General features: G+C 34.7%; 1 protein-coding gene across 1 annotated transcript in view; it reads left to right on the forward strand.

Moving 5' to 3' along the window:
- PTPRQ (protein tyrosine phosphatase, receptor type, Q) overlaps positions 1-27484 on the forward strand; it is a 239890-nt gene that overhangs the window by 28681 nt on the left and 183725 nt on the right. The window contains exons 9-17 of the mRNA XM_011994394.1: positions 359-531; positions 9219-9399; positions 10875-11036; positions 11136-11315; positions 11927-12034; positions 12177-12458; positions 22203-22385; positions 22712-22813; positions 26450-26570. Of these exons, the coding sequence (XP_011849784.1) occupies positions 359-531; positions 9219-9399; positions 10875-11036; positions 11136-11315; positions 11927-12034; positions 12177-12458; positions 22203-22385; positions 22712-22813; positions 26450-26570 (1492 nt within the window). The remainder of the gene's footprint in view (positions 1-358; positions 532-9218; positions 9400-10874; positions 11037-11135; positions 11316-11926; positions 12035-12176; positions 12459-22202; positions 22386-22711; positions 22814-26449; positions 26571-27484) is intronic.

Here is a 27484-nt window from a genome sequence, read left to right on the forward strand (position 1 = left end):
TCCACTCACTGCAACCTCTGCCTCTTGGGTTCAAGCAATTCTCCTGCCTCAGCCTCCCGAGTAGCTGGGAATACAGGCACGCACCACCATGCCCGGCTAATTTTTGTATTTTTTAGTAGAGATGAGGTTTCACCATGTTGGTCAGGCTGGTCTTGAACTCCTGATCTCAGGTGATTGGCCTCCCTTGGCCTCCCAAAGTGCCGGGATTACAGGCGTGAGCCACCGCACCCAACCTCGTCTATTTTCTAATAAAATTGTTTATATATCTTAAATTGTGAGCTAAGAATGTAGGCACTTTTTTCACTTGAAAAAATATTTTTAAATTCCCCCTTTTTTCTTTTCTTTCTTTCTTTCTTAGTTCCAGGGGCAGTGTTTGATTTACAACTTGCAGAGGTAGAAGCCACGCAAGTAAGAATTACTTGGAAGAAACCACGACAACCAAATGGAATTATTAACCAATACCGAGTGAAAGTGCTAGTTCCAGAGACAGGAATAATTTTGGAAAATACTTTGCTCAGAGGAAATAATGAGGTATTGCATTTTTATTTCACTTATTGGCGAGCCCTTTCTACTTGGTTCTGGCTCTGATACCTTTGAAGATTTGCTAGCACCCACATATAAAATATGTGACAACTTACTAGTACAAAGTAAAGTAAATTTGGGGCATGTTCATAATCTAGTTAGATCATATTTCATTTTAGGTCATATATTATCAGTTAAGTGCTATTATTCATTTTCATCGTATGAAAAATGTTAATTGTGCAATTAAACAGGACTAAAGGTATTTTCATAAGTTAATATTATTATTCTAAATTAGTTAATGAATTGTTTGGAAACTCCTGTTATGATTTAAGTACTCCTTTAAAGGCTGTGCTTGCAATTTGGAACAGTTGCCAGTGAAGGGCACAGTAATTTTAGTAGCTGTTGTTGACAAATGATTCTGTTCTCTTTGGTCTTGGGAAGCTAAATTTCTCAGAGTTGCCTCTTTTTAAAAAAAAAAAAAAATTACATTTGATTAAGAAATCACATTACTAAATAAAATAAATTTAAGTTATTTCCTAGATTTTAAATAAGAGGACCAGGATCTTTAGGCAATGTGTTTGCTTCTATTCACACTGGAAGTCTTATTTTTTTCCTTTTGTTTCTGTTAGGAAGTACAGGCAACACTGATTTTTCTTTTCACTGTCTTTGTTCACCTCACCTCACCAACTGTTCACCTGTGAGACCCTTTCAGCCTCCAGGCTAGTCATGTCCAGATACTGGCTGCTCCCTGGGGCACTCAAAGAATAAACATTCTTAGGACCAGTGCAGCAATCACTGGGCCTTAAAGACAAACATGATAGTTATTCAGCCCCTGGCATCTGCTGTTTTGTTTCAGAGTTGCTGCTGCTTCTACCTGTGCTGTTATTTTTCCCCACACGTGCCTTCATTCTATTTCTAGTCCCAGCCTTCCTCTATTTCTGGCACTTACCTGTACGTGACAGTTGACCTTACCATGTGCTCAATGCATTCTGGCCACCCAGGACTTACCACTCCAAGTTGCTCACCACCTTCAACCCAGGGTTAAATTTTAATCCTATGTTGATTCCTTTCCTCTGTGCAAAAGATGTTGAATTATGCTTTCTGTGATACTCTAGTTGACAACTCAGGCAAAGGGCAAAAGCTTAACCCTTTGCTCCTGCTGAGAAGGTCTTAAATTAGATACTGAGCTTTCTTAGTACTAGATGACAGGTTTCCCACTTCTGCTAATGACATCTATTGAATGGGCGGCCACACCTGTTTTTCTATTAGGCTAAGAGGTTCTAGAAAGGCTTTTTTTGTGTGTGTTTCTGTCTCTATTTGGTCTGCAATTCTCGTCTCATAGTAGAGAGCACATGAGCTTTGGAGACATACAAATTTGGATTTGAATTATGATTTTGTCTCTCACTGGGCTATATAGCAAGTGGTTAAGAGTGTAAACCAGGTTTAAACTCTAGTTCTGCCATTACTAACTGTTTAACCCCAGGGAAGTTGGCCTGAGCTCTCTGAACATCAGTTTCTTCTTCTATAAGATAGTGATTATAAGTCCCTATAACAAAGGGTTAATAATGAGGATTTAATGGGTTCATGTGTATAAAGAGCTTAGAACGATACCTGGCATATAGTAAGTGCTGTGCTAAATAATTGTGACCTATTGTGATCATTAATCTTGGCATAGGATCATCCACTTTAGTAGCTTCCCAATATTACTTCCCTTATCCTCTCTTAATGAAAGGAGACATTGTACTTCTCTTTATTTCTCTGATTATATCTTTCTTTACTAGATCAGACTCATTTCTGATATTTCTACTTCCCCGTGTAACTGGTGTTTGGGTTTACCTTTCAGGAGATTGATGTGGGGAGACAGATATGACAGAAGCTTTAAATCCAAATGGCCGTGGGTTCTTGGCCTCGCTCTGCCATGTTCTACGCCTATGTCCTTGGACAAATCAACTTTTGGAGACTTGATGCCTTCATTTTTATAATAGGGCTTATATAGCCACCTTACAGGGTTGGGAGTAAATGACATAAGAAATACAACTTTTGGCTTAGTGTGTTCTTCATTTGTTATTCCTTTCTTTGACCTTGGTACCTCTCTCAGGGTAAGGACTCTCTCTTCTCATTTCTATTATCTTCTGAAAAAGTAGCCTCGTTCTGCAACTCAAGAACTCTTTAAATCCTTGAAGTCTTATTAGAAGTCACCAGTGACCTCCCCAGTGTCCAATACAAGGATTAAATATTTTTAACCACCCTTGTGTTCTTATCTCCTTCAAAATCCATCCCTCTGTCCCCCCACTTTTCAACTTTTGGCACTATTTGTTCCTTAATATTTTCTGCACTTTTATATACTATGACATTGTAATCCTTTGGCTTTGCACAATTAAAAATGAAGATAGTTCAAAAAGTTAACTCTTTTCTAACATTTTAGTAAAGATGTTCCACAGAGCTTTGGTTTCAGCCATCTCATAACATTTTCTTTTGATGACCTAACAGTTTCAATCACTGCTTCCTATTTGTCTGACTCTTATGCCTTGCTTTCTACTCTGATCCTTCTCTCTGACACTCTGGATTCCTAATTGCAGCCATTCGTGGGAAGGTTCTGCCAGGCTCATTACATCTAAATTACTTTCTCCCCATAAAATGAAACAGGAATCTTATTTGAGATAATAGGGCCTGGTTCATGATGGGAAGGAAGATGTGACATGGGAATGAGGACAGAGATATTGGGACAGAGACAGTGACCTGTGCAGGTTCCCACAGGACACCCATAAGGTCTGTCCAGGCAATTACTAGTTTCAGTATGTCAAGAATAAGGCCTAAAGAGAGGCTGACTTGTAGCCTTGGTACCTGGGTTTAGAATTTTCTAATCCCTCTGACTGTACGTAACACAGATCTCAGACCTGAAGATCATTGTCTAAGAAACCATGGTACAGAAGACTTTGAGAGTGAGCATTTATGGCATTTATATACGTCTGATATTTGTCTTTTTGGATAATGGAACCGTTATTCTCTCTGTCATGAAGGCTTGAAACCTTGGAGTCACTTCTGACTTAGATCCTACTTAGCATTCAATAGCCACTTAATGTTTAGATCAGTTATTTCTACGTCCAGAATGTGACCTGCATATGTCTTTATTTTATTTCTGTATCTCCCACTTCAGCTCAGGATTGCATAATCCCTCGCCTGGACTACTGTTATCTCACTATATTAGTTTTCCATTGTTCCATAACAATTTTCCACAAACTTAGCAACTTAAAACAATTTGTACTTATAATCGCACAGTTTCTTTGGGTCAGATATCTCAGTACAGCTTAGATTGGTTCTCCTCTTAGAGTCTCATAAGGCTGCAAGTAAGAAACTAGCTGAGCTGTGTTCTCATCTGGAGGCTTGACTAGGGAAGAATCCACTTGCAGCCTTATTCAGGTTTTGGCAGATTTTATTTCCTTTTGGCTTTAGAACTAAGGGCCCTGGATTCTGCTGGCTCTTGGCTGGAGACTCCTCTTAGTGCCTTACAGTTTTTTTTTTTTTGCATGTGGCCTTTCTCAACATGGCCATTTACTTCATCAAGCCAGTAAGAAGGGTCTATATAATGTGATCATGGGAGAGACATGTTATGCCCTTTGCCTTGTTCTATTGGTTAGATACAAATCATAGGTCCCAACTCACTCAAGAAGAGGAGATTTTGCAAAGCAGGAACAACAGGAGGTGGGTATAATGGGTATCTACCTGAGAGGCCATGCACTACACTCCCCCAGCCTACTATTTTATATTTCAAGCACCTATTAGAATAATCCTTCTGGATTTAAGTATATTATTTACATTATGAAAGTAACCTAATAAGAATTGAGAACAGATGACGAAGGTATATATGTATTTAAGTAACCTAACTCTTCACTATCATTGCAAAAACTCAATAGATTCTAAAATAAATGAGTATTAACAGAGCAGCATATGCATATTATTGAGTATTTTAAAAGTAAACACCGTAAGAAGTGAAAACAGGAGTGGTTTAAAGTGTTGCTTCTGGGAAGTAAGAGGTAGGGTAGGTACAAACAGGGAATAGTCATTTTCATTATAAACCCTTCATCATCCTTTTTTTTTTTGTAGCCATGTACATATATCATGATTATTAAACTTAAAAATATAATATAACCCTCCTATGCTAGGCATGATTTGATCTCATTACCCTTATTGAGTTTTTTATTCCAGTGACTCCCATGATCTATTTGTTTCTGAATAAATATGGATTATTTAAATAAGCTGAAATATGTATAAAATTTTACTTTTAATATTTAAACAAATATTTGAAAATTACATTAGCAAAATGAGTCTCAGGGTTTGAGATATTTTATTTCAACTTCCACACGTACATATGAATCTGATCTATAACATTCCTAATAAATGATGTGAATCCAACCTCTGCTAAAATATTTTATCAACTATTATAGGATATCTACCACTGCAAAAGTAACTCCTATCCTATAAGCTTTGAAATATTCTTTGTTATGGTCCCACAAGGATCTATTTCTTAAGTAATCATGAGGTTTTAGGTACTCTGTTAGACACAGAAACCCATAGATGAATGAGAAACGATGCTGTTTTTACTTTGAACTGAAATATTTGTCTTTTAATTTTCATCAGTTGGTCCTAACTCTCCTCTCTAGACCAATACAGTAGATTATAGTGGCTATGAACATGAGCTTTGGAACCAGGAAAAATGTTCCAATCCTACCTTGGCTGTCACCAGTTTTGTGAACTTGAACAGATGACTGTAAAATGGAGATAAAAATAATCTATCTCTTTGGGGTACAATAAAGCAAGTTCAAATGAATAAAAGTGTTTAACACTCTGTAACACACAGAAGCTTAAAACGTTAGCCTTTGCAGTGACAACAATAATAAACAATGATTTAACTCTTTCTCATCGAAGATAGTGGTCAGAGTTTTCCAAAGACTTAATATCCTTAGTTTTTGTTAGTCATGGCTTCTAGGTCCCTTATATCATGGATTATATTCCTGTGCATATTTTCTAGTTTGTCAAGGATCCTCTTACTCAACTGAACACAATACTCTGTATGTAGTTTGAAGGGAGCCAAATTGAGCATAATTATTTTCTCCTTCGATGTAAATTTCTTCCTTCTTTCAAAATAGTGAAATAAAAAACGATCATTTCATTGGGAGCCTCATTCCACTGAGACTGAAGTCTAAAAAACCCTGAAGTCATTTCCATGGACTGCTCTTTGCTTGAACTTCAGTCAGATCCCATCCAGTACTTGTTCTATTAGAAACCTGAGACATTTTTCTCCAATAGACATATTGCTGTCTAGTATTACAGACTTCTGAGATTCATATAGATGCATCTTTTCATCCAACGTATTCCTTGAGAATATCAATGTTTGTCACTGGTGAACGGAAGAAGAAAGTCTTGTGCTAAATGCTTGGCTGGTTGCTAGGAATGAGGCTGAGGACAGAACCCAAAAGTAGTTTAGCAATGCCTTGAGATAAGTTTATTTTATTCAGCATTAGGAACATAAACATAGTCAAGACTTAAAGATTTGCTCACCTGAATAATGTGTTGAACAATACGGCGTCCTTTAGAAGATTTCCAAGCGTACGCTGATTAAAAAATTTTCTTTTTACCACTTCTTGATAACAGCACAAATCATGTTATAGTGTACATTAACATATAGAAGCATTTCTTAAGAATAAGTCAAACATTTCATTAATTCAATTCAGCAGACCTCCAGTGACCCTAAACTGATAGATATAATTTTTTAGAAAATAAAATCACATTCACTATGATGAAGATTATTACATGTAAAATCAAGTTGGTTTATTCAGGTGGATTAGGAATTTAACTCTGAAGACTCTTAATTCTTTCACATAAATTCCAAGAATTCCTGGGCAGCATATGCAAGGCCTTTCATGTTGACAAATTGTGACATTCCCTAACTCAATGGTTCTCAACCAGGGGCAATTTTGCTCTCCAAGAGACATTTGTTAATCTTTGAAGACATGTTCATTGTCACAGCTAAGGTAGGTGGGGGCCAGGGAAGCTGCTACACATCCTACAATGTACAGGACAGCCCCGCAACAGAAAAACATCTAATTCAGAATGTCAGTAGTAGCAGTGAGTTGGGAATTTTTAGGTGTTGCAATGGACGTTTTTCCCTCCTATTTCTCTCATTTCTACTGCTGCTTCTCTCTGCCCCTTCCCACTACTCTCTTAAATCCAAATTTTTTCCTAACATTTTTGCTTTTAATATTATTACTTTTTTATCATTAGGAAAACTTGACTAACATCTAACCTAATGTCTTTTCTTTAGAGGTTAAGTGTGAGAAATATTCGCAACAGGACACACTTAGTGATAACATTCTGGGTTATTACAAAGCCAATGTTCAAATCATTGCCCAAGTTATGGAGGATTTTTCTAATGTCAGAATATCAGAATTTGGGAGTCATTCACATAGTCAAAAGCATTCAGGTCAACTCTCACTTTGAAATGGCAGTTTGTCAGCAGAGATGCTTAACATATGTAATTGATGGGATGCTATGCTTTATTCCTCAATAATTTGTCTGGCATGGGATAGAAAATATTGAGAGATTTAATGCAAAACCATGGTTGGGAGGAAATTCTTTGTACTACCTCACTATAGTTCATTCTATAGTGCTTTGTATACAGTAGATTTTCAAAGGGTGACTGATTGATAGTGGAAACAGCTGTGTGGTTTGGGCATAAAGTATTGACTGCAACACCAGAGCTTCTCTGAGTTATGTGTTTGTAATTCCTGCCCTCCCTAATTTCCCCGTGGAGGCAGCGCTGAAGTGAGCTGTTGTAAGATAGAAGACCTTTACTTTGTCCTCTACAAGGACATAGGAACAAACCCATATAGAGTTCCCTATCCATAGCTCTTTATCACAATTTTTAAAAAGTAGTTTTTATGGGAAACCTGCTGCTTTTCATGACAACACTTTTCTGGGTAGAGTTGTAATGAGATTTAGACAATTACGTTTTGTAAATATTCAGAGGACTGAAAATTTTTTGACTCATTTCTCCATTCTTTTATCTTTCAGAAGAGTTAATATTTAAGTAACTTGCCTTTGTAGATAGTTAACTGAAATGCCATATAATTTCTTGCTTTACTGAACCTTTTCCTGAGCACTTACTTTCATTTTTTGGAAACTAGTAAGTGTTTTGATGTTCCTAAGGCCTAGAAAACCTGTTTTTGGCTCTCTGAGTGAAGACAACTCCAACACATGTAAGATAATTAAAAGACAGATATACCAAAACTTATAAACAACTGAAACCTATATTATGAATTAATTGTTATAAACTCTGAGGGTAAAAGAGCATGGAATTGATAAGGAATAGAATATTTTTTTAAAAAAATGTGTTTTGGAGGTAAGTTTTGAAGCAGAAGTTAAAAAAATTAGCACAAGAGAGTAGATTTTTCAGCATATTCTTTTTTCAAAAGTATTTTATTTTGGAAAATTTCTAACAGGTTTAAAAGTAGAGAAAAGAGTCTAATAAGCCTCCATATACCTGCCACCTGGATTCAGTAATCATCAATAGGCTGCCATTCTTGCCTCGGGTTTTAAAATAAATTCCAGACTTAACATCATTTTGTTCCTATATATCTAAGCACGAATTTCTAAAAACCATGGACATTTTCACCCATAGAATAATGCCATGACCACAATGAACAAAATTACTAATACCATCCTGGTATCATTTAATACCTAGAACACATTCAGATTTCCTTGATTATCTTCACATCCTGTGTTGATTAGGTATGTTCTAATTAGACTCCAAAGAAAGTCCACAAATTGTACTTGGTTAAGTCCCTTAAAGCAACATTTTCTTTGGTTAATGTGTAGTCTTATTTCCAAAGTCAACATTCTACACAAATATCCAATATTATTTGGTCAAAACACCTTTTCCCCATTTTGTTTCAATCAATTATGCTAGTGGGGATGGAGAAATGAGAATCATCTTGTTAGCTAAATAAAAACCTCTACCGTATTCGTCCATAATCTGTTCCTGATGTTTTCACCTCAGTATTTGCCATTTTGGTGAACTTGACATGTGTGAATTACATTATAGGATCTAGGAACAATTGCAGTTACTTTAAATATTCCTTAAGTCCAGAGTCTTGACAGGTATGCCATGAATCCTGTGTGAAAACTATTAATATTACCATGCAGTTTTATTCTGGTATGTAACTTCACTCTATTATAAACTATTATCATTGATGTATATCAAGCAGGCATGTAGACCTCTCATGTATGGTATACAAATGAGGACAGGTAATTAGAGAAGCAAAACACATTCTAATACATCAGTATGCCTAGAACACTTACCATTTGGGGGTGAGCAGTTACAATATCTCAGTCATGAAACCTTTGCATGAGGACATCTTATCTTACCATAAAGAAACTAACTCAAGTCAGAACAAAATCTGCTCCTTCCCAATATACAATATACTAGGAAATACAATGGTCACAATGTGCTACAATGATGCAGAGTATTAGTAGCCGGAGAATGAAATTTTGGAATCTAAAGAAGACAGTGGTCATGGAAATGTGTTATCTTTTATAACAGCGTGATTCCAAAGTGATAAGTTTTTAAAACTAATACTTGATTTAAGTCATGAAGTATAACTGTCACAGTCTTTTAAAATATCTACTTTTAATTACAGTATATAAATGACCCCATGGCTCCAGAAATTGTGAACATAGTAGAGCCAATGGTAGGATTATATGAGGGTTCAGCAGAGATGTCATCAGACCTTCACTCACTTGCTACATTTATATATAACAATCATCCAGATAATAACTTTCCTGCAAGGAATAGAGCTGAAGACCAGACTTCACCAGTTGGTAGGTAGAATTTTGATTTTCTATAAAGTGCATTTAAGCCACCGGAGCTAGCTAGCACAGAAATGAACCTTAGTGTAGAGTTCAGCCATATTATTAATGGTTGTTGGGCTGGAGTCAATTTTTTTTTTTTTTAGCTGTCGGAAAACCTCATGCAACAAATGGAAATGCCACACAGGCAGAAGCTGGCCCCTCCTAACCCATTTGACCTTCCTCCTGGAGAAAGTAGCACCCTAGAGTCTCCGGCCAAGCTGCATAGACAATCAGTTATTACAGTTGCCAAAGCAGGTGTGATGGGAAGGGATTAACATATCTTCAAATCATTTACAGGCCTCACACTCCCTACAGCTTTTGACTAATAGGTTTTCAAATGTCACTAAAGGTAAATAGGTCAGAAAGTTACAACTCTAGTGCATGGTGTGATAAACAGGTGTAGGTGACCCCAACGATGTGGTGATGTCATTAGTGTATACACTTGCTCTTCAGTGTCAGTGGCTCTTACAGTTTCTAAATGGAGAATGTCATATATGGCAAATTAAAAATACTCACCTGACACATATTCTCTTTCTACCTTTTCTAAAATGTTAAATGAGAAGAATATTTCATTTTATTACCTTTTCTCTGATTTGGTATTTGTCCCATTCAAAATTAAAAGTGTTATTCTATTTATGGTAGAATTAATAAAAAAAAATCACATTACATTGAATAGATGTTTATATTTCACTTACTGATCCATCTTTCTTGTGCAAAGATGACTGGAGGGTAAAACTGAAAATTAAGAGTCCCAAGATTTCTGATGCAGATGTTCCCTTAAAAACTTAAAGTTTGACCTAATTGCTACTTAAGAGTTTTAGAAGCACAAATTCTAAATAAAGCAAAAATCTAACATTTGAAATCCTTCTGGGATATTTATTTATCAGTTATCCAAGCATGCTTGCTTTGAAGAATTATTTGGTTTACTGAATGTGTGGCTGTATGGTGAAATTTGAGTCCAAATAAAACTATTTATTTAACTCTTCTACTAAAACCAGATATTGATTTATAATATCTCAATTATGTATTTCTTTAACTCTTCTACTAAAACCTGGTATTGAGTTATAATATGTCAATTATATATTATTGCCTACTCTTTCTTTTCAGAAAACATTCCTAACCAGTCTCTTTAATAAAGTTATGTTTTCTTAAAAACACTAATGTCATGTTTCAGAGTAATGTGTAAAAACTAGCAAAATTATCAGCACAAAGTGTTTGTGGTTATTATTGGGAGGTACTCAGAAATTCATAGTAATATTCAATACAATCTCTAAAGTTAATATTTTTATGTTTACTATTATTACACATCTACTTTTAATAGAGATGTGCATGGAGAGATTAAAGAATAAGGAGAAGTCAGGTTTAAGATTTTACAGTCTAAGGAAAAAATAATTTTGATTGTGAAGCCAAACATCTTTTTTTCTCTTTTTACTGAATTCAAACAGTAACTACAAGGAATCAGTATATTACTGACATTGCAGCTGAACAGCTGTCTTATGTTATCAGGAGACTTGTACCTTTCACTGAGCACATGATTAGTGTATCTGCTTTCACCATCATGGGAGAAGGACCACCAACAGTTCTCAATGTTAGGACACGTGAGCAAGGTAAGGATGTATTTCCTTTGAAACAATTACCTGCAAATATTGCTGTTGTACACTGTGATACTTTTTCTTTTCATTCATATGTTCATTCTTCTTTTTAAGTGCCAAGCTCCATTAAAGTTATAAACTATAAAAATATTAGTTCTTCATCTATTTTGTTATATTGGGATCCTCCAGAATATCCCAATGGAAAAATAACTCACTATACGATTTATGCAATGGAACTGGATACAAACAGAGCATTCCAGATAACTACTATAGATAACAGCTTTCTCATAACAGGTAGAAAACAACATTTTATTGTTGTTGTTTGTTTTACATTTCTATTCTGGTGGAAAATATGCCCATTTCCCTGTGCCTTATATACTACAGAACACATGCTATGTCAATTCATATTTTGTTGTTTTGTGTCGCCATGGATATCTTTTTAAAATACCTGCATACATAACTCGATTAAATGTGTTTTTCTTTAACTAGATTTACCCACAAAGAAGTAAAAAGCATCAGATCACAAGCCTCATAGAAATTTACTTAACTTAAGGAATACTGTATCTGGTATATCAAAATAACTCATTATTGAAGACTAAAATGTACGACTGCAAAAATCAGCTGAAGTAATTCAGCTGACATGGTATTTATGCCAAGTCAACTATACCCCCTGCAGTGTGCCAAAAAGTTACTTTTTCAACTTTAAATTATTGCCTTAATATTTTAGGAAAGAATTTGAAATGACCAACATGGAAAGGCCTATAAGCCCACGAATTTGAGGAGACTGCAATTATTTGGAAGCTAGTCCCCCGTATAAATTATTCTTACTGGTCTTATATTAAATGATACCAATCCCAAGAATATTATTTTAAGGACATTAAACAGTTTGTCTATTGTCCTTATAGGGTTAAAGAAATACACAAAATACAAAATGAGAGTGGCAGCCTCAACCCACGTTGGAGAAAGTTCTTTGTCTGAAGAAAATGACATCTTTGTGAGAACTCCCGAAGATGGTAAGAATATCAGTTGCAGTTTTAATTTTTTTTAAAAGTGATTGTACATGCTCACTGCCTTCACTTCATGCCACCTCTAGGGTCTAAAGCAACAAGCGTCAATAAAAATATAGGTACTAAAAATTTTCTTTTCTTCCCCTAGAACCGGAATCATCACCTCAAGATGTTGACGTAATTGATGTTACCGCAAATGAAATAAGGTTGAAGTGGTCACCACCTGAAAAGCCCAATGGGATCATTACTGCTTATGAAGTGCTATATAAAAATAGAGACACTTCCTATATGAAGAACACATCAACAACAGACATAATATTAAGGAACTTAAGACCTTTCACCCTCTATAACATTTCTGTAAGGTCTTATACCAGATTTGGTCATGGCAATCAGATATCTTCTTTACTTTCTGTAAGGACTTCGGAGACTGGTGAGCTTTGTTTTGCTTCGTTTGTTTAATAATACATAGTGATATGGTAAGCATAGCTGATAGTTGCCATGTTGCTTACGTTTTACGTAACCTAAAAATCCCTCATTAGTTTGTTTTGTATAATCCAGAAATTAATTTTCTATTTCAGGCAAAAGTGCAGGAAAAGGTTTATTGTACAAATTTTTAAAGTCTGATTTATATAAGGGAACTACTAATCAAAATCTATGAATTTTCAAATGAAAAGACCTTAAGAAGCCAAGGATTCTTTCAATGCACCTATAAATTTTAGGTTGAGGGAGGCCGAGACGGGTGGATCACGAGGTCAGGAGATCGAGACCATCCTGGCTAACCCGGTGAAACCCCATTTCTACTAAAAAAATACAAAAAACTAGCCGGGCGAGGTGGCGGGCGCCTGTAGTCCCAGCTACTCGGGAGGCTGAGGCAGGAGAATGGCGTAAACCCGGGAGGCGGAGCTTGTAGTGAGCTGAGATCCGGCCACTGCACTCCAGCCTGGGCGACAGAGCGTGACTCCGTCTCAAACAAACAAAAAAAAATTTTAGGTTGAATGGCTACTTGCTTTCAAATTAGGTAAAAGCGAGACATACTCATAGGAATAGATTCTTAGATTATAATGAGGTATGTATATAGATAGTATATAGATAGATGTATATAGATGCAGAGTGGGAGCAGAAAAATGGCATGCCTGGAGAAGACTTATGGAGGAGACAGCATTTGGCCTGGATCTTAATGAGGAGGGTGGAATGGGCAGAAGAATGTTATAGAGCAGAGGTCCCCAACCTTTTTGGCCCTGGGGACTAGTTTCATGGAAAACAATTTTTCCCTGGACTAGGGAGGGAAGTGGGGTTGGTTTCAGGATGATTCAAGAACATTACATTTATTGTGCACTTTATTTCTATTATTATTACATCATAACATATCAAGAAATAATTATACAACTCACCATAATGTAGAATCAGTGGGAGCCCTGAACTTGTTTTCCTGCAACTAGATAGTCCTATCTGGGGGGTAATGGGAGACAGTGACAGATCATCCCGCATTAAATTCTCATAAGAAGCACACAACATAGATCCCTTGCGTGAGCAACTCACAATAGGGTTTGCATTTCTATGAAAATCTAATGTCGACACTGATCTGACAAGAGGCAGAGCTCAGGCAGTAATTCAGGCAATAGGGAGTGGCTGTAAATACAGAAGCTTTATGACGCTCACCTGCTATGTGGCCCAGTTCCTAACAAGTCACCGGCTGGTACTAGTCCGTGGCCCTGGGATTGGGGATCCCTGTTATAGAGGTTGCTGGATAGGTTGGGAGAAGATATCCCATCTAAAGGAAGTAATGCAAGCAAGGAATTATTTGTGTTTTAGTTTTGGTGAAACTAGAGGAAGACAGTTTGTCTGATCTTATTTTATTGTTTATATTATGTTACAATTATGTATTGGTGGCATAACTATTAGGCCAATTCTGCAATGTATTCTGAGAATTAATAACTAAATGTAAAGTTACTATTTTATTTGTACATTTAAAACAATAAATATTTACTGACTAGCTACTGGTGGGACCACATTAAATTACCATTTTTATAGATCACAAATGGCCAAATATCAGCAATTTCATATAGTTCAGCCAGATACTATATATGAATTTCTGTCTTGACCTTGAGGATCTAGAAATCTAGTAAAGTAGCTTACTTTTATAGAAAAGTATCCTGTTGAGACTCTACACAGAAATGAACACAATGAGATGATACAAAAGAGCCCATAGATAATGGCAGTAGTTGAAATTGCAGGAATAAGAAGGTAATGAAAGGAGCATTTTACGTTATCAAGAGCTTTGAAGTGACAATTGATATTAATCCATATATTGGCATGTTTCACTGCTTTTATAGGTATTATAACCTAAAATAAGTATTTTTGAGAAAAATGTCTGATCTTTAATGACTCAGTTTTATTTTGCAGTGGGTCAAGGAAATGAAACAAGCATATTTTTAGCACCTATTAAGTGTCACGGGCCTGCTAATGGGTTTCGCAGAAATTGTCTTGAAAAAATTCTAAACTAAAGCAGTACATTATTGTTATCTTCACGGAAAACTGAATCTAATGAAAAATGGAGGGTTTGAGAGGTTCATTCATTCAAAAAATATTTATAATATACCAGGCCTTCCTGGGGATAAAGCAGTGTAGAAGAAAAGGATTTCCTTCCCTCCTTAAGTTTTATTAGTTGGTGGGTGTTTAATTGCCTAATGGCACCAGCTGGAAAGTGATGAGCTGGAATTAGAGTCCAAAGCTATCTGACGTAAAACCCATTTCCCTTTCACAGCACATGCTGTTTTGGAAGTAATCAACAAAGCTGGTAAATTATAAACTATATCTAAGATCTCTCTGTGCATTGTTACGCTGATATTTTGTTGTTAGGCTTCTGCCCAGCATGGGGAAGAAAGTAATAACTTTGAAAGATTCTATTGTGATATGAAAGAATAACCATTTTTATGAATGCTTATCAAGTATTTCGTTTAAGTGGCCACAGCATCAGGAACACCTTATTTTAATGATGAATTATAAAGCAATTTTTTTTGTTTTCTGATTATTACATGCACATAATCTTTTAGTATTGAAAATGTAATTTTATTTTCTGTTTTATTTCTGTTTGTATGAGTTTAATTTGAAGAAAGGGACAATAAACTTTAAGTGAATACAAATTTTGAGATTTAGTTTAAAATGAGAATTTTCATTTTGGAAAGTATCTTAGAAAACATGCAGAACCCTTTAATTTTTAGGTAAGGAGACCTAGGACAATTTGGGTAAAAGGACTCATAAGTTATAGTACTTGGGGCTTGACTATAGGCCTCCTGACCCCCATTACAGGCCTCACTTAATAGAATCCGGAGATGGCTAAAAAAATAAAGAGATGGGGAAACCAATATATCCCATGGCTCCCTAGCCAAGTCTAACAGTAAGAGTACAGGGTTTAATGCCCATCTTCCTGATATCTGGTTCTCTGTCCTAAGTTAGGGTAGTCTCAAGGTCTGTGCATTTTCCACCTGGATGAAAATGGAAGACAATGGAATCTACATTAGTGACTTTTCCTAGATTATGTTTGTTGCTATTAAACCACCCACTTTAGCTCCTTTGGCAAAAGAGGAAGCTAGAATGCTAAGTAGGGTCTCAAATGTCATTTGAAGCAAGATGAGCTCAAGAGCAACTATTTTTCTGTGTTTAGGCTCAAAATAATCTTATTAAATACAGTAATTATACCTTCTATTCATGTAAAAAATATGGGCCCACTCTTCAATATTGTTTCATGAGAAATTGAGTGATGTGTTAACTCAGTGATGTGTTAATATTACTAATTAAAAATGGGAATAAATTATTTGGTTAAATGTCTTATCTTTTTAAGAGAAATAGAGTTTACTAATGCTTGGAAGTAAAACACCAGTAAATCAATACAAGATTGATTGTGTGTGTGTGTGTGTGTGTGTGTGTGTGTGTTTTAATCATAGACTGTGCAGTTTTCCAACAAGCTTAAGATTTGCTTTTATTTTCTCATAGGGTGTAATAATCATAAATACAACTGTGAGAAGTTCCCATACAAATTACTCTTTTGATGATCTATACATATTCCCTTTCCTTTTTAAGACATAACCGTCTTTACAGTAAGCCTCTAACAAAACACCTTGTCTGATTCGCTGCAACAACCATGAGTGGATAATAACTTAGATGTTGACCAAAATTTTGTGTAGAACCCCATAAATTTATTTGTATTAATTAATTATATTTTAAAATTTGTCTGCATACATTAAAGCTATCTATGCCAAACAATAGTCTTTTGGCAGATTCAAGATAACTTCCCTTTTTTTTACTATCATCATGGACTATGTATTTTTTTGTTTTGGAATTTTAATAGGTTCAGCTTATTCCAATTGATTATAATCATTCCTTTGTATTCATCAGTTATCTACATTATAAAATATTTCTACAACTGGGGGACACTCTGTGCTATTTCAGAAAATTCTAAGTGTGTCAATCACTCTTCAAAATCAGTAAGTCATTGAGTCTGTCTTGCTTTATCTACCTGACTATCCAGTACTAGTTATTCTCTAAGGGTAAATGAAAAAAAATACAAAAGAGATCAGTCTTGGGTCAGGAATGAATATTTGCACACTGACTACTGGTGGTAGGCAGACAACTGTGGAGGGAAAACTTAAATCTAATGTGAAATTTTCAAAATCGGAAGTTACACTGAGCTATAAAATTCAAGCATAGCATCACAAATTCCCTTTTTGTAATTAAAGAGTTTTTCAACCCAATCTTGTATCTATTCCTTACCTGTGAGTTTCTCTCTTATTTTTAATATATTCTGTATCGTATTAAATATATTTATTCATTCACTGAACAGCTTTTATGGATTCCATATTATGTTCTACCACTGTACTAGATAGTGTAGCTGTAGCAGTAAACAAGACACAATCTGTCTCTACCTTTCTGAAACTTGACACTAGACAATTAGAAAATTAGAAATTAGAAAACAAATCAGTAAACGAATTGTGATTTTTAGTAGTTGTAAGTTTTGCTAAGTGAAAGATATCAAGGATAGAAGAGAGAAAGAGTGGTGAGTAGGCTATTTGAGATGGAGCACTGAGGAAAGGCCACACTGAGAGATTCATTTGCCCAGTGATATTAATGAGATGCAGGATTAAATGAGACAACGATAAGGATGAAAAGTGTTCCAGAGGAAGAATAGCAATTGCCAGCTTCTTGTAGAGGAAAAAAACTGTGGAGTTGGGGCAGAGCAGGGCATTTCTGTCACTTGAACAGTGTGAGTTGGGGTAGAGAATTCACAGATGAGGCGAGAGGCAGAGGTGGATCATGAGATTCTTGGGTGCCATTGTAGGAACTTTGCAGTTTAATTTTAATGAGGAGCTTTTGAATAATTATGAAATAGGAACATTATATGGGTTACAGTTTTCGCAGATTGCTGCTGAATATGCTGGATGTTGAAGTAAAGAGAAAAATCAAGATGAACTAGTAGATTGTTGGTCTGAGTATCTGGGTGAGTGGTAGTGCCATTTACTTAGATGGGGAAGTCCAGGGAAGAGGTCAATACGGAGAACATCCAGGAGTTCTGTTTGGAACATGTTTCAAATATCCAAGTGCCATTATGAAGGCAGTTAGATAAATAAGTTTAAAGCTCAGGGAAAAGATCCAGAGCTGCATATACAATTTGGAGCCTCACCATATCTTTGATATTCAATCAAGGGATGAGGATAAAGTCACATCACTGGACAATAGGGGGAGATGTTAAGAAGCTTACAGCTATGTCCTGGGTAATACGACACATAGACTTTGACAAGAAGAAGAGCTAATCAAGGACAAAGCAGAAGTCACTAGATATAGAAGGAAAACCAGAAGAAGATAGTGTCTTCAAAGCCAAGTGAATAAAGATTTTCAAGTAGAAGGAGTTTATTCCCTATGTCAAATCCTGCTGACAAGTAAAGAAAGATGGGGCATACAATTGATTAGTGCTTTGGCAAGAATGGAGGTCATTGGTGACTTCACAGGAGTAGGTTTTACAGAAAAAAATGGAGAAAAACAAAGTGAGATTAACAGAGTATGACAGGCAAAAAAAAAAAATGTAGAAAATGAGGAACGGCAAATTTTGAGGAATTTTGATATGAAGTGGAGAGTAGACTTGAGTAATAGCTGAAGGAGCAAGTGCAATCAAAAGAAGACTTTTTAAACACCAGAATGTATATTACAGTGTATGTGTGTTCACATGTGTATCTGACTAACTTCAAGTGTAAAGTCTCTGAATAGGCAGAAGGAATAAAATCCAGTGCACACGTGGAGGGATGGAGCTTGGAAAGGAGGAAAGAGGGAAGGCAGTTAAGGGAAAATTTGAAGTCGGATGATAATGTAGCTCTCTTCTCAGTGTTTTTATTTTTGCAATGGAATGAGAAGCAAGTTTATTAGCTTCAAATAAAGAGAAGGAGGGCTTATCAGAGGTTTGTGAAGAGAGAATATGGTGAAAACATACTTTAAAGAGTGGGAGACTGAATTAACTAAAAAACATTAGCTATCAGGAAATGAAAAGGATCCATATGAGATTTGAGGTTATAAATTTAAGTGGAACTAGTCAGCATAGAATGGTGTTTTACTCTGTAAAACACTATTTAATAGCTGAAAAAAATACAATTTTCAGTTATTACATTGCGCATGTGAAGCTAGCAGAGTTTTGTTTAATTCCAATTATAATTTGCCAGGAAAGTAAAATAAAAACAGAAGGAAGTGATGGATATAGCTAGGAAGTTATCACAGTGACTATGGACTCTAGCCTGAGCATGTAGGGAAATGAAGGCATAACAGAGGTAATGCACAGTAAAGATTTGATGAGGGTCAGAGAATTGTTGGATTCAAGGTATAAGAGTCAGTAAGCTGGAAAGATAGGAGTCAGTTGTCAAAGAGAGGAATATTGGTAGTTATTGTTAATGACAAAGTCTTAGGTGTTTCCATGAAAGCCAGTGAAGTGTGGTGGGGGGAAATATTACTGGAATTATAGAGATAAAGAAATACACAGTCCAGGGAACTGGATAGATCATTTGCATGGATATTGACCTCTCTGAGTCATAGGGAAGAAGTCAGTCATCAAAGTGATAGCATCTTTGAGATGTTCAGAGAAGTGACAGAGGTATTACCAGTTGTCTGTCTTAAAGAGGGGTAGCATGTGATGGTATCTAACAGAATGGGGCTTCAATAGATCTGTGGTTCTTCAGGAAGAAAAAAGGAGCAATAAATGCAACTACCCAACTCCTACGCCCTATGGTTAGTGGGACTATGGGAGAAAAACAAACATGATACCCAAGAGGGCTAAACTGTAGTGGTGTTTCTCAGCAGGTCCAAGATTTCACTTAGAGCCAAAAGTTAAGAAAGCATTCAGGGTAGATGTTGAGGATTTTTCTCCATGCAATGTGTTGGCCTGGGAAAACACTAGAGAACATTTAGCGTGTTTAGGATAGAAAGGATAGTGGAATTATATTGCTACGTCAAACTATGCATTGAATTGCAATCCTCTCCAAGTTTTAAAAATATCAATATTTTAAAATTACTTTTTCCTATTAAGTGTGCCTTGACACCATAACCCAATAACTGGTAACAATCGAGGGGAGGGACACTGTATCTACACTTTTAAGGCTTCTGAATTTTATTTATCTACTAAATTTACTATTAGTAATTTTTATATCCATTCAATTTAGAATACTAATGAAAAAGTCCAGTTTCTTTCATTTGAAAGAAAAGAGTCTTATAACAGGACTCTTGAATGGCAATAATATTTACCTATTTAGTTTATATTGTTTAACCCTCCAAGTTACTTATTTATGTTATTGTTCTATGTACTCAATTTTTAAACCATTATCCTGGCCACTCTGATCTTTCATCTGTGATAAATAGTTTTCTACCTAAAGTGCATTGTCTACAATTTCATTTACTGAGGATGTGTTGATGGCATTATCCCTCAGTTTTTTTTTTTTTTTTTTTTTTTTATTCTCTGAATATGTTTTTAGTTTGCTACTGTTTATTTTTCTGGGTATAGAATTCCAGTTGTATTTCAGCTGATGTTGATTGTTGGTCTAATTGTCATTACTATGTAGATGATTTGTTTTCTTTCTGGTACTGTTAAGATGTTTTCTTCTTTGGTACTCTGTATTTTCACAATGATATGTCTAAATATGGTTTTAAAAAATTCTGCTTGGGATTTACTGAAATTATTTGATCTGATGTTTGATATCTTTGAATAATTTTGATGAGCCCCAGCCATTATCCCTTTAAATATTTCTTCTTTATTTTCTCTATTATCTTAAACCCCCTGCAGATATCATCTGTCTCAACTGCCATTTTGTATTTTCCATAACTGTTTTCTTTGATCTACATTCTTGATAATTTCTTCAATACTATCATCCTTTTCACTAAAGTTCTCTTCTTCTTTATCTAATCTGCTCTTTAATACCTCAAAGGAATTTTAATTTTAGTTATTTTGTTCTGTTCTAGAAGATCTATCTTGTTCTCCTTCAAACTTGCTTGGTTATTTAATATTATTTACCATTATTTAAATAATTCTTTGCTCATATTTTAAAATATGTTTGATTTCTTGAAACATATTAAACATTTCTATTTTATTTCAATATCTGGAATCTCAAAATCTGACTACTGTGTATGTGTATGTGTTTTTTCTTTTCTTTGCTGACTTTCACTATTGATATCTGATTTGCTTGTGTGTTTAGTGATTTTATCCGTGAGCTCATACTCTTTGAAACTTTAGCTGTGAGAAATTTATGTGGGTTGTGTTGAAGTTGAGTTCCTCCAGCAAGTATTTTTATTTACTTCTAGTTGTTTAGGAGTAATAGCAGCTCAGGACTACAGTTTTATTTTAATTTAAATTCTGAAGTAGAGGTTTCTTCAGGGTACATATAGGTATCATGGATTTAGTCAACATATGATCATGGGGATAGGCTTATAAATCCAAAACAGCATAATTTTTATTTCTTTTCTATCTCTCCACCCAGTGGAGTGGCAAGAGAGAAAAAAGGTTTCCTTTCTGTCCTCTCTGCATGGCAGGTTTATTTCTCACTTCCTGTTCCTTGAGAATGAATGCATCACATTGCACAAGACCAGGAGTTACCATTCACATAGACTTCTATGGCACATGCAGAAGACTCTAAAGTATCCCCTAGAATTGTTCAATATAATAACACTGGTTACAGTTGCATTCTTTTGGGATTTCAGGGCTTTCTGTAGAGATATGGCTCATCCTTCAGCTGGCCCCAGGACTTTATAGTCTTTCTCTGACACACTACACAGATGTTACTATACAAATGCAAAGGCACTAGAATTAACCAATCTACTGCAAGGCAAAACTGGCTTTAGTACCAGCTTCCTTCTCAGGATTTCTGTCTTTGCATTTTGTTTGCTTGTTTGTTTTTCTGTGACTTCTTTTGGCCAGTCACCACTGGATTCTAACTTTCTTTTCAGCACCAGAATTTCTTAAAGAAAATTTATCTTAATGTTATGCAGAGTTTTAGTTATTTTAAGTAAGATATTCACTCAATTTAGGGTATCTGTTCCAATATTTTATCGGAATTGGAATCTTGTATATAGTTTTGGGCTCAAATTTACATGGAAAACCATTTTATGTATAATGTATTCCATATAAAAATGTTAGATACAGAAAACCAGTGTTTTATTTAATGATATCCCATATTCTTGGGAGGTGGTTTTGCTGCCAGGTCATAATATGCAGTCTCACATCTAGGAAGGACTCCTTGCCTTGTCATAGACCCTGTTGTCGACCAAAACTAACCTACTGATCTTTTTTTATATTATCATTAATGAGGAGTAGAATCAAGTTTTAAGTGTTTTAAAATTCTCTTTCTTGTATCTGTGTGTTCTTCAGTACAAGACAGGTTCCTATAGTTCCAAGTATTTTAGTAAACGTATCATCTTATAACTGTTATTCTGTGGAATCATAGTAGTATTTTCTTTTGAATGAAAATTTTTCTTATACAGTTGTAAGTCCTATAATTTATTTATACCTTACTTCATTCAGGATGTTTATTACCATTGCATTCTAGTGAATATTCACATGTAAATAACCTAGTGCGCTTCAGTGACAATTTCAGCAGAATAGATTTTTCGAATGGAATTGTTTTATGTATCTATATTTTTTTGTTTCTTTCAGTGCCTGATAGTGCACCAGAAAATATCACTTACAAAAATATTTCTTCTGGAGAGATTGAGCTATCATTCCTGCCCCCAAGTAGTCCCAATGGAATCATACAAAAATATACAATTTATCTCAAGAGAAGTAATGGAAATGAGGAAAGAACTATAAATACAACGTCTTTAACCCAAAACATTAAAGGTAAAAGAACAAATCTAATATTGGATATTTGCATTTATAACAACAGAGTAACCACAAATATTAGCTTAATGTTAATAGTTTGAGATTATTTTCATGCAGGGTATTACAATTTTGTCTTTTTGGTTAAATAAGCTAGGAGTTTATTGCAAGTCACATGAAAGAATACTGTAGATCTGTCCTTTTCCACTTTATCCTATATCATTTTGTCTTCATAAATAAGAGCTACTGTTGCCAAAGAATGACATTTTCACTTAGTTTTTATTTTTGGAAGATTGTATTGAGAGCCATTTCATAGTTTGCCTCTTACCTATTTTATTTCTATTTAGGACTGAAGAAATATACCCAATATATGATTGAGGTGTCTGCTAGTACACTCAAAGGTGAAGGAGTTCGGAGTGCTCCCATAAGCATACTGACTGAGGAAGATGGTAAATATAATAGTGGATATTGATATACTTTGATTCTATAATATTTCGAGAAACACATATATAGACTGAAACAATGTAAAAACTCCTCTAGTCATGGGTATCAGTTGTGTACCATACCAGCGTTATACAGCGATTTCATTGTCATGGGAAAATAAGCTAGCAATGTTAGATTTACATTCAGTGAAATCAGGCATACAATGCTTTTTATTTTTCTAAAGTCATCAGTACTCTGTAAAAAACAGTCAGTCATGTTTTTCCATGGACATTTTTAAGGCTAAAAATTTGATTTGAACATTAACTGATATATGTCATGACTGTGTTTTTCAACTTTTACATTTTTAAGAATAGACATTAACATGAACTTTGAAGCAGATTATGTTTATGTAAATGTTCAGCACTTTTTTATGATATTAAGGATTAACTTGATAATGAGATCAGGCTATTGTACAGGTTCCCTACATAATTGGACAAGATGCTATTCCCCAATGTTAGTAGCTTTCATGTTGAATATTTAAACATACCTTTCCCTAACCCAAATAAAATCAGCTTTACTACTGAGGCCACTTTACATTGATACCTTACCAAGTTAGACATATATTATGCTAAGAAAATAACTTTTGAAAGATACATTTGGGATTAGGTTTTGCATTTTATATTTTATACGTTGCATATTTAGAGAATACTTTTTTTTTTTTTCTGTAAAAGGAATTTCTGTTTCCATGAAGGGTAGGCCTGGAAGTATCATACGTGTTTGTGGAGTATCTTTTTTTTTCGTCTTTCTTTCTGTCAAGTTTCCCTATCTTAAAGCTAGGCCATAGCCTATGAATGTTAAGAGTCTAGAATCATTCACCAGGGCAGAATGTGCATTAGACACTGCTAGGAATGGAGACTTTTCCCAGCATTGCTCTCTTTCTTTTTAAAAGAATAAAGTCTTCACATCCCTCTTCTCTTTTTGCAGGTCTCTCCATGTTTTAACCTCTACCAAAGAATTTCACCAAAGCATCTTGGCTAGGGCTCTCTGGGTTGCCCCAGTTTCTAAGTGTGATGCCTCCGTGGGTCAGTTTTCCATAGTCATTGCATCTTCTTACTATGCTTGCTGTTCCATCACATTTACCTGCCAAAATTCCAGTTTTTTTTCATAAATAGATTCTCCTTGCTCTCAAAGTTAAAATTATCTTAATAAAAAAATCCTTCCAAGTAAGTCAATGGTTAAAAACTGGGGAAGAAAGTTAGTGCTCCTTTCTATCTTATATATACTTAAGATTATATTAGTAAAAAATTTACCAATGTCTTTCTGAAAATAATACCCACTTCTATGTAACTAATCTAATCAAAAGGTCCTAATGGCAAGAATTTGAGATCTTCTATGATGGAATGAGACCAGTAGTGAACATATATTTTGAGCAGGCAGAGCTTTTACCACTCAAGTCAATAATTCCAAAGTATGTTGTGTATCTGAATTACCTGGGCCGTTAAAAATATGCTTCCTCAAGGTAAAGTTCCATCTAAATTCTTGGCCAAATCATATAATTTCTAAGGAATAGGATAAAGAACAAGGCTCCCTGGTTGAAAAATTGCAGAAAATCGAGAATGGATAAAGATCTGAGAAAATTTGCCTATTTGGGAATTAGGAACTCTTTGCCCTCATGCAGCTCGTGGTTAGAACAAGAGACCTAAATTTGACAAATGTGTGAACAAATAATTTTTATGATTTTAATTACTGGCATAAATGTTCCCCCAAATTATTCACCAGGACAAAAGAAGGACCTAAGCTACTCTGGGGTGTGAGGTAAAGTGTAGCTGTGGAAGTTATGTCAAAGCTGTGACATGAAAATGAATAAAAAAGGAGGGCGAGAAATCGGAAAGATCATGCCAGGCAGAGGAGCGATAGACTGTGAAGTTCCTTCTCAGCTACCTTGCGATGCTCTGAGATGACAAATTGAATGTACTGCAAAAGTTCTAATTTTTCTAGTTTCAATTTTGTTAGATTATATTTTAGAATACATATGCCAAAACATTTTAGAATACATATGCCAAAATGATTAAAACTTAGTCTGCTACAGTGGGTGTGCAGTGATTTTTTTTTAGATAGACATGTTAATTACATTTACTTAGCAATAAAATGTTTTACATTAAAAATAAAATATTCAGAGATCTACTGAAGGTTAGCTTTTAAAGGCACCAACCTTTATCTGGTATTCCACGTAAGCATCTTAAAGCATGTTAGAAATGGTTAGTTGCAACATATTAGTTTCTAAGTTACTGCATTTTTTATTGAAGTCCTTTTTGTAAACAATAAACAGATTTTACAAGGATGCTAGGAGAAATATTTATAGGTTTTTGTTTTGACAAATGAAAGAGAATTTTCAGAGATAATTCTTATCTTGGGAAACAGACATCTGTAATTGATGCATACATTCCTGTGATAACTATTATTTGATGGCAACATTATTGTAGTGCCAGTGAAAATAACCAAATGAAAATACCAAATACAGCTATCACTATTATTCCTTATCACTTGTCTCATAAACTTTCTGCTGCTCAATAAAATTATTTGGAAAATTATTGTTAGTAAAATAATGAAAACATGCACACATGGGAACACGTACAACTGTAGCTGAGATTATTCAGAGAAGTAAAAAAGAAAAAAAATGAAGTAAGTCAGGCAGGATTCTGTCCAAATTGTTGGAAATAGTGATCTGTACATGAACTGTATTTCAATTGCCATTGTTTAAAGATGTAAACAAATTTTCAGAATTTCTATTAGCTACCTATGAATTCACATTCCGTGCATCACTGTAACAATGAACCAAATTTTAGTGTTTTCCTTTTTTACATGCAAAAAGTTGTATTCTATTATTCTAAGACATTACTGTGGTGTTACACAGCAGCTGAGAAATGCCATTCTAAATGTTTTACCTAAATGGAAGTATAAAGTTGGCTAACTATTTTGCAGTAATGTTTTTACCACTTATTCAATGCCAAATAGCAAATGTATTTGTATTTTACACTATTATAGCAGAGTTATAAGTAGATTCTACATTATTTTCTTATTTGTGTGCTACATTGGTATTTCCTTTGTAAACCATTCAATTTTGAAGACTGAGTGAACAGAGTTTGATATTATTTTACTTTTTAATGACACAACAGAGATTGAGGGATGTAGTTTTCATTTGTGAGGTCAGTCATTTTAACTGCTTTCCCAATGTTATGCTTATCACTTTCCCAACTTCTTGGATGTGTGATTTTTTTTTCCCACCTCTTTTTATTGTCTAGGGACCTCTTTTATTGTGTATTTATTCACCCTCAATAAAGTTTTTATTTTTATTAGAGGATGACAGTTGACCAAGATGTACTTGAACAGTAGGTGAGTCACTGTGACATACCCCTTGTTCTACTTTCTCATGAAATATTTTTTTCCATTGAATCACAGAAACAGATGTTCTAATACCACCATGCAAAATCTTCCTTTATCATCTCATTTTGAAAATAAACAGTCTCTCGTGCTTCTGGAGAAAAGCACTGAACCTAATTCCTTTACCAGAAAGTTTATAATAAAAATTGTGTGTATTTCCATGTTAACTTTTTCTTATATATGTTTAATAAAATACATTATTCTATACCCTAACTTTTCAGCTCCTGATTCTCCCCCTCAAGACTTCTCTGTAAAACAGTTGTCTGGTGTCACGGTGAAGTTGTCATGGCAACCACCTCTGGAGCCAAATGGAATTATCCTTTATTACACAGTTTATGTCTGGTAATAATTTTTTTTTTTTTTTGGAAATAGTTCTGAGAACAGATATTAATCTGTAACATAATAGGAATGCAGTTTTTAGATTTCAGAATGTGGTGCTGCATTAGAAACCTGATTATTAATAGGCTAGTTAATATGTTTTTATTAAGAAATAAGTTTTTCCCCTTTTATGTAGTGAGTCAATCATAGTCAAATGAAATAATTTTGCAATTAAAACAAAAAATTATGTGTTATGCATAATTATACTAAATTTCTACTCTTAAAAGTCATTGACAAGTCAACTTGTATAAATGTGAGCATATAATTTTAAACTTCTGAAGTTTTACACAAGTACTCTTATGTCACCATCTTTCAAGCGTCCCTTGAGCAGAGTAATTTTAGTAAACATTTTAAATAGCTATTTTTAAAGAAATCTGTTATTTAAGGTCAATTTTTTATTGAAATGTAAACAATGTATTTTTTTTCTGATCACCGTTACCCTGATTACCTGTTTATCCTTCAATTGTGAAAAAGATGAAATCCTACATTGTATCTCATGTCAGTTAACATGCTTATACTACTTCATGAGAACTTGGTAGATTGAAATCTTCACTTTGATGTAATGTAAATCCTCTTGAGATTCACCAGTTAGGTAATACATTACCTAGTGTATTTCATATATTTCAACTCAGAAAATACAATTTACACAATACTTCATAAAACATAGCCGTTTCCTTTTATATTTCTGAATTGGAAGGACCAGCATTGAGGGAGATGCTATGGTGTTTTAAAGAAGTCTCCTCTTCTTTTTCCTAAATTAAGATTTTTCTTTCCTAATTCCCCTTTAACCCCTTTGCATGTTTCTCTTTAAGACTATATATATTTTTTTACTTTGTTGCCTGATTGCTAGTGACTTTGCCTAGTCATGATGAAACTGG

This window comes from Mandrillus leucophaeus, unplaced genomic scaffold (assembly GCF_000951045.1).
Source record: "Mandrillus leucophaeus isolate KB7577 unplaced genomic scaffold, Mleu.le_1.0 Scaffold455, whole genome shotgun sequence".
Lineage (NCBI taxonomy): Eukaryota > Metazoa > Chordata > Mammalia > Primates > Cercopithecidae > Mandrillus > Mandrillus leucophaeus.